The 15,275-nt window shown below is 44.5% G+C and overlaps 1 protein-coding gene across 1 annotated transcript in view; it reads left to right on the forward strand.

Annotated features, from left to right (window-relative positions):
- Nucleotides 1-4,695: 4,695 nt before the first annotated feature.
- The window catches only part of UBL3 (ubiquitin like 3), a 693,461-nt gene continuing 682,881 nt past the window's right edge, over nucleotides 4,696-15,275 (forward strand). The window contains exon 1 of the mRNA XM_069640754.1: nucleotides 4,696-5,492. Within this exon, the coding sequence (XP_069496855.1) occupies nucleotides 5,463-5,492 (30 nt within the window). The 5' untranslated portion in view covers nucleotides 4,696-5,462. The remainder of the gene's footprint in view (nucleotides 5,493-15,275) is intronic.

Raw genomic sequence — 15,275 nt, forward strand, 5'->3', positions numbered from 1 at the left:
GAGGCACTGATGATCGGTTTGGGTGCCAATTATCTTCACGCAGAGTGGCACGCTGCACAGGTTTCAACTAGTTCTGTGAATCTGTTTTGTATTTTTGACATCCACACTCTGGACTTCAGGTATGCCTGGGTTTTCACGACCCCTTGATGGCCTTTGTGTGCTAACCTGAGGGTTCTCTCCTCAGGTGCTTTGGGCAGCACAATTCTCCTTCATCTGATACGGTGAGTTCATGTCTGATTTCAAATAGGGCATGTAGCTTCTCGTGCGCTGTTGAGGTGCGATGTGCTACCGTCGCTAGGAAGTTCTTCCAGTCTCCTGACTGGATGGTGTATTTAACGTGCTGTAGACTGGCATCCGGTGCCGTTTCCTCTGCTATTTCTTGTAGGGTCATTGCCTTTGGTTTTATGCATGCAATCACTTGACATACGTGTTCCTCAGTTTCTACAGCATGCTCCTTCTCTTGCATGCTGGCTGGCCGGGGATGTCGGGACAGGTAGTCCGCAAGGTTGTCTGCTCCGGCTCTGTACGTTACTTTGATATTGAAAGGTTGTAGCTGCAGCATCCATTTTTCCAGGTGTGCTGGGGGTGAGGAGCTGAGCCCTTAAAAATAGGTATTAAGGGTTTGTGGTCCGTGGACACCTTGGCTGGTTGTCCCAGGAGGTAGACCTACAAATGTCAACATCCCCACAGAATTGCTAAAGCTTCCTTTTCTATATGGGCGTAATTCTGTTCTGTTTTAGTGAGGGCCTGGCTGGCGAAGGTGACCGGGTATACTGTGCATTCCTGGTCGGTTTGGGTGAGCACTGCTCCTAGTCCTACTGGACGGGCGTCCACAAGTAGCTCCGTAGTGAAGTTGGTGTCAAAGAATGCTATCTTCGTGGTGCTAGATAGGGAGTACTTGATTTGTTGGAAAGCTTGTTGGTGGTGTTCAGCCCATTCCCACTGTGTTTCTTTTTGGGTCAGCTGTTTTAGGGGTGCAGTGATTGTTGCGAGATCTGGGATAAACCTGGCACAGTAGGTGGCCATTCCCATAAAACTCCTGACTTCTGTCACCGACACTGGTGCTTTGGCTTCCTTAATGCTGGACAGTTTGGTTGGGTGGGTTGACATTCCCTCTGCATTGAACACCTAACGGAAAAAACATAATTCGCTCCTGCCGAACTCGCATTTCTCTGCGTGGAGGGTAAGGCCGGACACTTCCAGATGTTGCACAACGGCGGCTAACCTTTCGTGTTGTTCCTCTACCATTGTTCCATATACAAGGATGTCGGCATTGATGTTAGTGGTGCCTGCAAGTCCATTCAATACTTTCCTTATCTCATTATGAAATCCCTCTGCGGCCGAGGATATTCCAAAGTTTAGTCTCTTGTATCTCCGGAGCCCTAGGTGAGATGAAAAAGTTGTAATGTTGCGTGACTCTTGGGCCAAGCATATTTGGTGATCACCAGAGCGCAAGTACAGCTTGCTGAATATTGTTGCTCCGGGTTAGGGCTATGCATAGTTCGTCTATTGTGGGGGTCACATGGTGCTCGCGCCCTATGGTAACGTTGGGTAGCCACATGTTGATACAGATCCTTACTGCGTTCGGTTGCCGTGGTTTTTGGGCAACAACCATAGGGGACACCCACGGAGTCGGCCCTGATGTCTTCTCGATGATTCCTTGTTCTTCTAGTTTCGCTAGCTCTTTCTCCACGGCTTTGCGCATGTGGAAGGGAATTCGGCGGTGCCTCACTGCTTTTGGCTCGATTATCGGGTCAATATGTAGCTTGACTGTTCGTCCTTTGAGGCATCCTATGCCTTGGAACACTTTCTTGTGTTTCATCAGGAGGCGGTCAATTTCAGGTCCAGATGGAGCTTCTCAGCTGTTCAGCAGCTCACTAGTGTCTCCAGCCCTGCATCGACCATGTATATGCTGGCTCGACACGTTGTTCCGTTGTGTGATAGGTCGAATCGGAATGACCCTGCTACTGGCTTTTTACATCCATAGGCAAACAGTTGTACTCGTTTGTCTCTGAGTTGTGGTCTTGGTTCGATCTTTTTGAATTTTAGTAGGGGCATGACATTCACTGTTGCCCCTGTATCTATGGCAACTTTGGTAGGACTTTCCCCCTTTTCTGTTCTTCCTCGAGGGTTTGCTGGTGGATATCATGTGCACCGATTCTTTATTCTTCTTCTGACAATTCTGGTGTCGTTTTGGGGATGCTTCTTACTCTGAGGAGTCGTCGGTGTGCTCTGTGCTGTTGCAACAGCTCTGGCTTTGCCTCTCCATTCCTGTCTGCGGCTGGAGGCATCTGGTTGTTCTGCTCCTCTTGGTGGAGGTGGGTTTAGACAGACTGCTGCAAGGTGGTTTAGCCCCTTGCACTTCCTGCAGGTGACTCCCAGGGCTGGACATGGTTTGCTTCTGTGCCAGGGTCCTCCACACCATTTCCATGACTCGCGTCGCTTCAGTGCTCTCCCTGGCGTGGTGGTGGTAGTGTTCTCCTTCTGGTGTGCCTCGGACTGCTGCAATTTCTTCTTCTTTCTGGATGTTGTCGAGGGGTAATCGATCCATGGTGGCTTCCATGGCAGCTACCTGGTCTTCTGCGTGGTTCCTTAGCCTGCCCATTGCTAGGATTCGGTCTAAGGGGACATTCCTTTCTGACAACACTGCCCTGTGCAGTTTATCAGAGGATAGGCCGTTGATTTGCATGCGGACAGCATACTCTTTGTCTGTGAATTCGTAGCCCAGCGCCATTTCCCTGGGCCATGCGTGGAAATCGTCGATATTTTCTTTGGCTCACTGCCTGGTCATGCAGAACTGTAAATGTTCGTAATCTGGGTTTTGTTTGGGCTTAAACTTGTTATTCAGCTCTGATTTCACTGCCCATAGTCATCATTTGCTACCCTGTTAGGTAATGTGTTGAACAGCCTTAGTGCCACAGCGCCGATGTTTATCAGTAGCAGCGTGCGCTGTTTCTTCCTTTCTGTGATCTCCCTGGCTTGCATGTTAAGTTAAAATTGTTGAATCCATATTCCCCACTTGAGGGCTGCTCCTGTAGCATATGGGTCAAATGGCCTCATGAACGTTGTTTGTGTGGTATCAGGGCCCTCTGCCTTCGTGAAAAGGTCTCTGGGGCTCCTGCTGCCTTTTCTAGTGGGGCTGTTCTGGGGGCTTGCGATGTGACCTGGATGATTGAGTGCTTGTGAGCTTTGCTTACTCTGTCTCCTCGTGTGTTATAAGGCTTCCCTTGATATTGTTGGAGTGTGTGGCCCTCCCCCGTGCTCTCACCTTGTATGGGCGTTGATGCTTCTGGCTCTATGGATTCACTCCGGCCCGTTTTGTGCCTTTCCTCTGCCGGCATGCGTGTTTTGTCCCGGCCGGTGTTATGCGAGTGAGCTGTGGGGGGCGTGGCACAAACGTGGCTTATTTTCGTCCTCATCGCCAGTGTGAAATATCATACATGCCGACTCTCCCGATTTAGGTGGCAGACTCCAGATTTTTTCATTAAAAACAGTACTATTTGTTACTGTCTCCCGCATAAAATAACAATATTCCCAATGCATTCCTATGGTGAAAATGCATTCTCCCGATTTTGGTGCTCAAATCTCCCTCTTGGGGGCTTCAGAATGTTGGCATGTCTGATATATGGAGATCCGACCTTCGGCTGGGCACATTGGAGTCTGGTCGGCTGGTGAATACCTACTCTCCTGTTTCGCGCGAGATCAAAAAAACTCACACCACACGCTGGCTTACTGTGTGTAACTGGGCTCCTCCCTTTCCGGGCCTCCCCCTCTTTATTTCCTTTGCTTGCCCTGGCCACCTCTCACTCACGTCACTCGAGCTTGGAGTATACACCACATAGCTCTCAACCATTTGTCTCGCAAAGGCGGGTGAAATCACCCGATTTTGTTTTTGGCGGGTGAGACGCCCATTGGAATGAATGGGCGTGCAGGAGGCTTGGCGGGTGAGTCAGCCCTTTGCAAGGCGGGTGACACCCGCCAAATGCGGGTGAGTTGAGAGCTATGACACCACACTTCCCATGAACTAATGTCCCTCCCAGGGGATCCAAAATGTTGGCATGTACCGTGCACAGTGCAGACATCTTATGCAATAGCACGTCTAAAGTGTCTTGTGAAAATATTTTGTAAAGTTGTCCACCCTACCTAGAGAGGGGAGAAACAATTTTTATTAGAAAAGGGTCCCTGTCAGTGGAGGCTGGGCCAAAAAGTAAGCACTGAGACGAGGAAGAGGGAAATGGACAGAACAACAACAAAGGATACCAGCGAGCATAAACATTTGTGAAGTCAAAAAGATATAGCTAAACTCTCATCTGTTTTAGATGCCTTAGTTGATTCGAATTAAGTTTATAAATAAAGGCAAAGCTTACCTTTTTTTAATATCAGTTACACGTTCAATACCTGCTAGCAGGTTGGTGCTAATTTGTCGCGATATTAAAAGGTGTATACTTCTCACGAATTAGCGATACATTCCTCTTGACCATCTTACAGAACTCGTTCTGTTTCAAGATGGCGGAGAGACAGACGTGAATTAAGCGGGAGAATGGTGAATGCTAAGTTTTTAGTTTCATGTTAAAAACCTAACATAATAAAACCTATAATCACTCCAAGGACTACATCCCCCGTGAAGTACAGGAGCTGGGGGAGGGGGGTCAGCCCAGCTGATGTCATCTCACGGGGCGGGGTGGGCTGGGGGCGGCTTCGGCTTTCGCTGCTTGGCTCTCCACCTCCCTGCTGCTGCTGCGGCCATGTTTCTTTGCATCTCGAGATGACAGCAGGAAGCGGAGCTAGGCTTGTACACAGCGCACCGTCCGAGTGAAGCGTTTACGGGCGGAGGGGACAGAGGAAGGGTCCGAGGGTCCGTGGAGCGGGCGGCAGGAGCGGCACCCAGGCGCAGGAGCCGTTGGACAGGGCTGCTTACAATCGCTAGCACCGAAGGCTACGACTCCAGCCCTGCCCCCTCTGCCCTGCACAACCACCGCCAGGCTCCCACAGGAAGCTCCTCACCCCCATCAAGACCATGTTTATTTCCACCCTGTTCTCAGTTAATACCCCTACATCTCGCTCTAACTTTTAAGGCGTGCTTTTTGTGTATCCTCACTGAGTGAGAAGGATTCTCATTTTTGTGTGTGTTGTCGTACTTCTCATGTTGGATGTCCAGAAAATCCATACTTGTCCACTTCCAGAACATCATGACAAAGACCAGCTTTAGTGACAACGTACTGGGAAAAAAAAGATCAACATAAGCGCCCCTTGCTGCCTGCGCTACCTGGCACGAGTGCTGCTGAAAAAAAGGATCCTCTGCGCTGCCCTCACCGCTCCTTTGAAACCACCACACAGGGTTTCTCATCAGAAACAAGTACACGAGGACAAGTGTGTGAGATTTGTTTTTATATTGCTTTTTTGGCTTTCGAAACTCGTTTGGTCATCGTGTGGCTGTCAGCCAGGATCACATCGCCAGCAGGATGTCTAACGCCGCTGTACCATCAGATATGGTAAGAGGACCTCTGACCTCAGAACAGCAGTGTGTTCATTCTGCACCACTGACATAACCGCCAGGGGGCTGGCATGCCGGTAGTGGGGGTTTATTATCAGAGTTTCTTTTACATGACTGTTCATGATTGTTTCAGTTAATATCCAAAAGTTTGCTGCGACCTGATTCATTGTATTTTTTGCATGTGTGTAAAGGAATTACGTGTTACTGAGAGGGGGCAAAGTAATAGATTGTCCGGAATGTAAGTGGCATGACTGACTAGACTACCCTCTTTTCAAGCCAGTCATGGATTCTGTAATTAATTCCACGACGGTTCATGCTCGCTTGTTCCCACGTATGTCCCGGTGTCAGCGCTGGGAGTTAGTTCTTGGCACCTTTCTTCCGCTGCGTAGTCTTACTCGGATACCTTCCTGCAGTGCCAATTTGGCTTCTTTCAAGGGCACTTGGCGACTCTAAGCCGTAAGATTGTTCTGCCTCAGTCCTGTTTTTCTGGTTCCACTTTCTAAGCATACCAGAGTTCAAAGGGAGGAGGAGTTGTGAAATGGGTGCGTTTTGTTTATTTCTGTTCCGACACTTTGATCGTCCAGAAATATGCCCACATATGCTTGATGCTTCACCCATATCCGTGTGCTAAGGTGTTCTTGAATATTGATGATGCATCTTTGGCACATTTTTGTTTCCGAACTGCGACGTTGACCGATTTTTCGTTTTCTAAAAAGACATGGCTTGATTTCATTGCTGTTATAACATCGTATGGCATGTAGATCGGTGGTTGTGACTCGCTGCTGTCCTCTAACGGAACAGTGCTATTGCCTCTTGTGATTCAAAATGCTCAAACGGAACCAATAGAGAGAGAGCAACATGACATTTTTAAAATTTAAGAGAGACCTCGGGAGCACATTTCCTTGCACATCCTCGTTTGCCCAGCATGTAATCGTCCCCTGTTTGAGTTTCGGAGGAGTTGTGATGCCATGCTTACCTTTTTCTGTCCAATGTCGCAAGCTATGAGGCCCGATGCAGTCAGTACTAGCACAACATGGGAGCAATTCTTTTTCACTAGCATCCCGTTGGAATGTCATGGCTTCTTTGGCATATCAGTGGGGGTTGGTTAACAGTATAGAATACAGTATTTTATACTGACTGAAATGGATCCCCTTACCCTTGACTAGGAGTCGAATTTAATGAATGCGTTTGTTGGAGCTGTCACCTTTTCAGCCATTAGATCAATTTTTTTTTAAGCCAGATAATTAGCAGTTTTGGGCGAGATCTTGTTGCAGGGTAAATTTTCCAAGCGATACAAGTTTTGAAATAATGTGAAATTTCCTTTTTAAATATTTGTTCTCTCTGGTTGGTGCATGGGGCTGTTTCAAGCCGCGATGCACTTTGAACATCACTGGTCCTGTTTTTGAATGATCCAGGGCTTATTCTGAACATTCAGAGCAAAGGAGTGGGTGGTTTCATAGCTAAGTTTACTGTGAGAAATCGCTTTGTGTATGTATAGTGGAAACGGCTCACACAAAAAGTACACCCCAAATGGGGCACAACTGACCTGCCTTTTTTCTGTGGGGTCAGGGTGGCAAAGGGCAAGTGTTTGCAACTGATGGGGACATTTTAATGTGAGGACCACAGAGGTATGTGTACGACTCTGACCTATATCCCCCTCCAACGGACATCCTGGGTAGGAGTGATCCCTCTTTCAGGATATTAGTCTGGCTTTAACAACTGTTTTACCACCAACATCCCATAACCCTTGTTTACCAAATCTTTGTCACCAGGAGGCCGTATTTGATTTTTTTTTTTTTTTTTTTTTTAAAAAGTGTGTATTATATATAATATTGTTTTCCCGTCTCCTCCTTTTTCTGAGAGTGGATTCTCTCTCAAGAGATCAGGCACCCGTTGGTCAAATGCTAATGTTGGACAGTAGCCACATTAGATATTTTGCCACAAGCATGTACTCCTACGTTAAAAGTATTGGCTTCCGTCTGAGAAGTGCTGTATCTTTCATATAACAGAAGTGCAGGTACTCATAAGGGGCATGTACCTGCCCATTAAAGCACTGGGTTTACCTAGCATTAGTCTAGCTACATTTGCATTCATGAAGACAGAGGCTCTGGAGCAGTCTTATTAATGTGGTATACAAATGTTTTATCTTGCGGCATCTGCCGATCTGAGCATGTGTTTTGTAGTTTGCAATTCTACAGAACCAGAAATGCTTTAGGAATATGGAAAGGAGAGCCCTCACAAAATATTGTCTGCTTTAAAGAAGTGGTGTGTAAACGGCTTATTAAAATAAGACCAGCAGGGGGATGGGAGACCAAACCCTTGTGCTCAGTTGCTTCAACTATTGTGCTAGCCCCCTCTTTGGCCTCAGCATCTTCTTTCCCTCACCCAAGACGTCCATAATCTCTCCTTCAACTTCTGAACACGCTATGTGTGTCAAATGGATTCTATGGAAAATCTGTCCCCATTCAAATTATTTACCAGACCTCTCCTTCTACTTTCTAACCTGTAATCCCCGCTTCAAAATTCAACTTAATCTCACTGTTGCCAGGCCACTCTGTGTCCTCCTGATTTAACTTGTTCTACCTCCTTGCACCTCACCCCTGGAGCGCAACCCCCTTCTCCCCATCCAAAACACCACTACCGCCAACACCTTCAATCTCCACGTTTTGACCTTGTGGGGGGGAACACCCACTACTCCACACCCTCTTACTAACTACAGTCTGCCAACTCGACTGTATCTATGACCATTCCCTCTGTACATATCCAGTCTCTTGGAATTCTGTTTGTCTTGCCCTGTCAGTGTATCGTGTATTACCCAACATCAACTGGTCAGTTGCTCTTTACCTTTTCCCCATTTGTAAGGCACTTGAAGCTGGGTTGCTACTCAATACATTTATTTCTGTTCGAAACGCATGGTTCCACCAATATATACATAAAACCCGGGACATTGCAGATGAACGGCTTGTAAAGCATTTACTCTTGGGTGCAGCATTTACAGTGATGTGGTATCAACTCTGTATTTGACATTTTTATCCATTTACCTCCTGTATATATGGCCCTCACTTATAACCATCCTTATATTATGTACCCACCTCACCTTGATATGCCTATTTGTGTATTCACTGTACTTGTAACTCCCTCTCCTGTGATTTGCCTGTATTGCCATGACTGCTGTAGCATGTAAGACTAGCGTCCAGTTGCCTCAGGGCTTGGCTTTGCTCTACAAATACAAAATATCGTTTTCTAGTTTATATGCAAAGGAGTGGGATGCCTTTTTTCATTTTCTCATTTTGGGTGCTTTTTCAAATAAATATTAATTTCACTATTTTGCATACCTTAGTTACGTGGTTGCACTTGAATTTGGACGTTTTACTGCTTGGACGGTTGTTCTACTTAAGGATTTACCAGTGAAGTGATAGCCTGCATCCCGTGGGTACCTTAGTCGGAGAACACCAACTCCAATGTGTATACACTGACTAGACCTCCTTGTGCCCGCTGCTCTTGAACACCATAAGGGTGATTATGGATACAGTGTACCCCTGTGCACCCTTTACAAATCATTCTGAGCAGGCCACAATGCCCGTCTTCGGTAACATTGATGTTTAGGGCGATGTTGTAACTTTAATCTTTGTGTAGGTATTAGTTTTACCAGCTTGTAAGAAGAGGAAATAAGGTTATTCTATCCACCAAAAATCTCAACGCCACACTTAAAGATGTATTATAGAAAGCCACCTACTTGCCCACTGCTTCCTTTTCGATTTGGTCCAACAAGCATTTGTTGGTACCACACATCCAAAATATTCAATGTAATTATTCTTTAGGAAGCTATAGTACAGGATGAATGTGGGTGATTCTCCCACCCGTTAAATATAAGACGTCAATAGAACCCCTACCCAAGTAGAGCACCGTGTGGTTTTCCGAAGCTCATTAAATGACTAAGTACATCGAATAAAAGGGTAGTGTGCACCACAGTCCACTAGCCTGGATATGCCATGAATGATGTAGTGGCAGAGCTGTAACACTGCAAATAGGTAAGATTGCAGTAGTCTCACCTCATTCCAACTTCGATTGCTGAATTGAGTGTCCCTTCGTCTGTGTGCTGGGGTGTCAAATGCCCTATTTACGTTGTCCTAATATTACCTTTGCGCAGTGCTGGAAATGGGCAAAATATACTGGGGGAACTCCCCACTGCCCCTTCTCCTTACTTGGCACAGGCAGGGGGGCGGGTTGTCGTCAGTGGTGTGTTCGGGACTGGGGCTGCATTGTCAATGTTGTGCATGGAACTGAGCGGTGATGGAAAGTGTGGAATGATGTGCCTGCGCTGTATAGAGAATGCTGGCTGTTTTGCATTTAAAAGTGCATTTTGTGAATTTAAGAATAACCACCAATTTATAAAACATGTCTGTGCTAATAATTAAAACTTGAATTTCTTCTGAGCATGCAATGCACACGTGGTATGCTGCTCATTTCCCCTGTCAGAATAGTCATGCTGACAGTAAAATGTGTGCAAATCATGAGACTTTTATACATCTTTGGACAGTTTTCATGTTTAAGTTTGGGCTATTGAGCAAAGGACAGCTTTGAGATGCAATCTGTGAAGAGGTGCGTGGATCATGCACGCATTGACACGCGCCAGTCTGGGGTAGAGGGCTTCCTCAACTTTGGGGTGATTGGGCTTTGTGTCGGTCTATGCTGAACTGTGCTCCGGCCAGACAGTTTTTGCCAGAGCGCAGGTCTGTCTTGTTCCGGCCCAATTTCTCCCCTACCTTTTCTATTGTTCCTTACTTTAGTTGGAGCCTTTGCCTCTAATGTTGGCACACTTACCGTATTTTTGCCATACCTGCTTAGCTGTGTGGTCATGGATCTGATGCTTTGATATGAAAAACAATTGTAAGAAGGTGTAAACAGCAGCCATTTAGTGGGACCGGTTTCACAGTAGGATGCTTTGAACACTGCAAGGGAATTGCCTGGATGACATGCTGTTTGCCACTGCCACCAGATCTCGCTCTTCAGGTAACTCGCACCAGTTTTATTGAGCTTGGTAAACACCCGATTCGTGTTGTGTGGGTAACGTAAATAAGGTAGTTGCTGACTAGTCATTCCTTGTGTTTGCTATAGGATTTGTTAAGGTAACCAAACCATTGTACACATAATAAAGATGCGTCCATATACATATACTAGTGAAGTGCGCAAATTGACTACTGCACATTCTGAAGCATTGTTAACAGACTTGGGTCCCTCCTCTGAAATCTTTGTACACCTGTCGGCTAATTTTGAAGTAGCGCTCGTTCATTCTAAGGAGAACATTCTGTGGCATAGTATTGAGGCAGACCTAAAGGATGGATGGTGTTTTGTTTCTTGTGTTTGGTCTCTTTTCAGTTGTCATGGGACCAACCAGCAAACGCCGGACTATAGTTGAAGAACACAAGACAGTGGTTGCATTGTTACCCGTTTCCTTTACACACAAGATGTTGGTAATTCCTTTTAAATTCAAACGTAAGATACACTCGCATACCTTTTTTCATTTCTTCCGGTAACCCTACACTACAGAACATTTCCTAGTGCTCTTGGGTAGCCATGAATGCAAAAGCACCGCAGGCCACTGTAGTGTAGAGTTGAATGCCGAGCTTTTTTCCCCCAGCCAGGAAATGTTTGTCTTTGTAGACAGGTGGTAAATAGATGCCTAGGAGATTTGTTTTATTGGGATGAATAGTGTTTACTTCTTAGACCTGCAGTAATTTAAACCAATACAAAAAATTCCCTGTATTGCAGTTGTTGATTAGTTTCTGTGCTTTTGGTGATCGTCACTCGAATGCAAAACAAGAATACAGAATTCTACCAAATCACGCAATAGAGGATTACATATTTATTTACGATTTACATTGACAGTGTGGGGCTTTATATTTTTTGTTCCACTGGTGCGCAGAATAATTGATGCATTTTAACAATGTATGAATTTTTACAATTTAATATTTTATTACTTTTTAATAAAACTGAGAGAATGGTTGCAGTCATTTTGTGAATGCGGGATCCTGCCACTCGGCATTTCATCTGGAATGAAGGGACAGAATTGTGGTGGTCTTCTATGTGCAAATCATGCTACAGTCCTAAACTTAAGAACTACATTCATGGTTTGGTTCTAATAACAGTTTCTGGATAAAGCTGTGTTCATGAAAATGTACATCCTGTAGAGCGGGTGGGAGGGAGGTCATCCAGAAACATTCGGCTTTCAGAGGTTTTGCACTGCAACTACCATGATGCTTTACCATTGACTGTGCTGATTAGGGCTAATGTGAGTTTTAGTTCAAAACATTTGAAATGCCAAAGGTTGCAGACCTAAAGAAAATGGATGTGTGTTGTCTTCCCTCGTAGTTCGCGGGTGGAATGCCCGCAGTGTAACTGCTTGGGTTCCCGTTTCGACCCTTCATTTAAAATGGGGCCCGGAGCAATTTTTGTCCCCCTACCACCAATGTTATGGATGCAGGGGACACCCCTGCAACCCCTTAGGCTGGCTATACCAAATATGGGGAGCAGGGGACACCCCCGCTCTTCATGTTTGGCATTTTCGGACGCAAATTGATAGAAAATCTACCATTTAGTTCAATTTTTTTTCAATCAATTTGGGTAATACCGAGGAGGATGTGGGTTGTCTGCTTGCAAACGTTTTGTTCGCAGTTGGACTACCCGCAGTGTAGCTTGACGAGTCCTGAAATCCACAAATTCTGAACATTTTAAATTGGGCCAATATTTTATGCTATATTTAGATTTAAAAACATTTTTGCCAATGTTTTTAACTTAAAAAAAAAACCTTTTTCTTTGAATCTCCTATTTCCCCCCCCCATCTTAAACTTGGATGCAGTTTTGTTAATGCGTTTTTGTTGTTTTGGGTGAAAAGTGGGATGACAGAATTTTATAGCCGAAGCATATTTTTAACATTCTGGCAATTTTGCTTTTTAATTGGTGAAATATGCTATTCCCTAGACGTACGTTTTTGGAGGCATGAGACCTGTCCGGGACTTGTGCAGAACATACAAGCCTGTTTCTCTCTACTCGCCCTCGTCTGCATCCAATTTCCATACCCAAAATGTCTGCGTATTTATACTAAGTAGAGAAATTAGCACATTAGATTGGCCTGTCCTTCTTTGCCTACAACCTGCTCCTTCTCGTTTCTTCCATCTTTCCTTTCTGCTCATTCCCACCAGATGGGTGGTACAATGTTGGAGATATCGGAAGTATCCATTTTGCATTACAATGTGGAAATGACTGAATAGGGAGGAGTGGAAATCCTCCTAGGCCATTCAACACAATGTTATTATATATCTGCAATGGGAAAGAAGAACATACTGGGCCAGATTGTGGTTACTTCTGACAAAAGAAGTTCTGTGAGAATAGGCCAGTCCTAGAATACCACTGAAGGGTGGTAAATTCCCACTTTACTTCGGGTATGCCCTCACTCTACCCACTGTCTGCTCCCTTTCCCCACCTTGTTTGTGACCGGGAAAGCCACCAGCATTGCGACTTTGAACAAACATATTTACATGTACTTGAAAAGTTGAACTTGATGGAAGAGTGCTCCCATGGGCCTTGCAAATCTATGTTCCAAATCAAAGGTTGAGATCTACACAATCTAATCTACAATGTGTTCCTCGTTTGATACTACTGTGATGAGGAAGCAGATTTTCCTTTAGCTGCAAAGCTTTGGATCCCACGCCCAAAAGAAAACTGGCATTTTAACAATCATTGTGCCTTCTAGTGAAATGGGGCAAATAAATAAAACATGGCTGTTTCCCATCTTAATTTCACAGAGACCAATTTTGGATTTCTGCTTGGGGCTTTGACCTGTGTATGTTTATATTCTTTTATCAGATGAAATCCTTACATCACTCTGTCTTCAAGATGGGAACTTGACTTTCAGAAAATCCGCTTCCTTGAAGGATCTACTGGTTAGCAGTTATTTGGCCCCCCAGACCAAGAGTACGAACACCATGTGGCTGAATAAGAGCATTATTGGCTTTTTTAAGTGTACGAAGCGCAAAGCGTGTACACATGCTTGGAATACAACTGAGTATGTGCATCAAGTGTTGGGTCATAAAATTGAATTAAAAGCTAGAATCTCGTGCAACACTGAATACAATGTATATGCCCTCTTGCTCATGTAACCCTTGGTATATTGGGAGTACCATTGGGAAATTAAAATTAAGACTGCACATGAGGGCCATAAAAAACTTTGACGTGTCGTACCGAATGGCAGTACATTTCCTGGAGGCCCATGGTGGAAAAATTGATAGTTTGAGGTTCTTTGGTTTGCATCACATTAAGGCAAATCCTTGCAGGGGTAATGGAGAACTAGAACTGCGCCAGATGGAGACCCGGTTTATTCTAGACTTTGAAACGAAAAAACCCAAGGGACATAACCTCGATGAGGAATTATACACATTTGTCGGGATCGGAGTATATGCAATAATGCAATATACTGAAAGGGGAATGTTTAGCTGTAGTTATATTATGTTTACTTTTTGATGTCATCCATCTAAATCCCTACCTTCCTTTTCATCCGACTCTTAAATTGAACGATTTAGCTGGTTTCCTTAGGTTAAGGTGTCCCACATATGGATATTTTCATTTGTTTTTTTGAATATACATTTTTGTCATTGTTTTTAATTTCTCCTTTCTCTAAACCTGTTTCGTAAACTATTTTATTACATGTTCTGAGTAACAAGTATGAAGATAATGGGCAGGCCTCAATTCTCTTCTCTCCAAAGAATTGCACAAAGACTAGATGATGATACAATGGAATGCACTAAGCACTTTTCTATATTTATCATGTTTGGTTTTAGTGATTTGCAATCGTGTATAATCAAATACCTCTAAATGAACATGGTTCCTGTTTCCGCCCTTTATTTAAATGAGCGCAATATTTGCACAACACTTGTTAATGCAATAGGCCTATGTAGCAAATTCGTATGAGTTATTATATAAGCCATGAACTCTGAACTTTAAATCTGCAAATATGATCCTTGCATTTTGTTATATTTTTAATTAGGATGTAATAATTGGCCAATTTTTGTTTTACATGATTTCATTAGTTGAGGGAGATGGGATGTTGAGATATTAATTATGGCAGCTAAGAAATATATGCACTAAGCACTTTATTTAGTCTGACAACCGACGTGCCGCAAACGATCAGACTGTTTGTAGCGCCTACATTTGATGGTGCTAGTAATAAGTGAACAAATGGCTCATTGAGGAAAGATGTATTCCTGGCCAGGTATTGGCTAGAAGTGAATTGAGCAGTATTAATGACCTGTTACAAAACGTCCACCACTGTATTAGTTACGCGACCCCCAGACCACCGTAGTCTAAACTACTCTTTGCGAAACATGGAAAACGAGAAAGGACAACAAAAAAAATCAACCATTGATGGATGGTTAAGTGTCACTGGGTATGTTCTATTTTGTGTGTGAACAAGCAACGAGGACGCCGCAAAACGCTGTTATGTTTTCCTTTTTAAACTTTTGCCAAAATAAAACCTGGAAATTATGAAGAGCTGATGGATGTTTATGTACTATGGCGGTATCACGAGCTGGCTCGCACTTTGTGAGGAGTGCAAATCCCCCTGCAGGAATCCGTGAATGGTTTCTTGTTTAGGAAGTATATATATTCTTCACCCGCACAAACATGCAAACCCAATTGTTTAAATACCTGTACTTCTTGCCTCCCTGAATGGATAGAACCCTGCATTACTGTGATGTATGTGTGTGCGAGAGACACTGTGGAGTGG

This window comes from Ambystoma mexicanum, chromosome 7q (genome assembly GCF_040938575.1).
Source record: "Ambystoma mexicanum isolate Mex_15411 chromosome 7q, UKY_AmexF1_1, whole genome shotgun sequence".
Taxonomy (NCBI): domain Eukaryota; kingdom Metazoa; phylum Chordata; class Amphibia; order Caudata; family Ambystomatidae; genus Ambystoma; species Ambystoma mexicanum.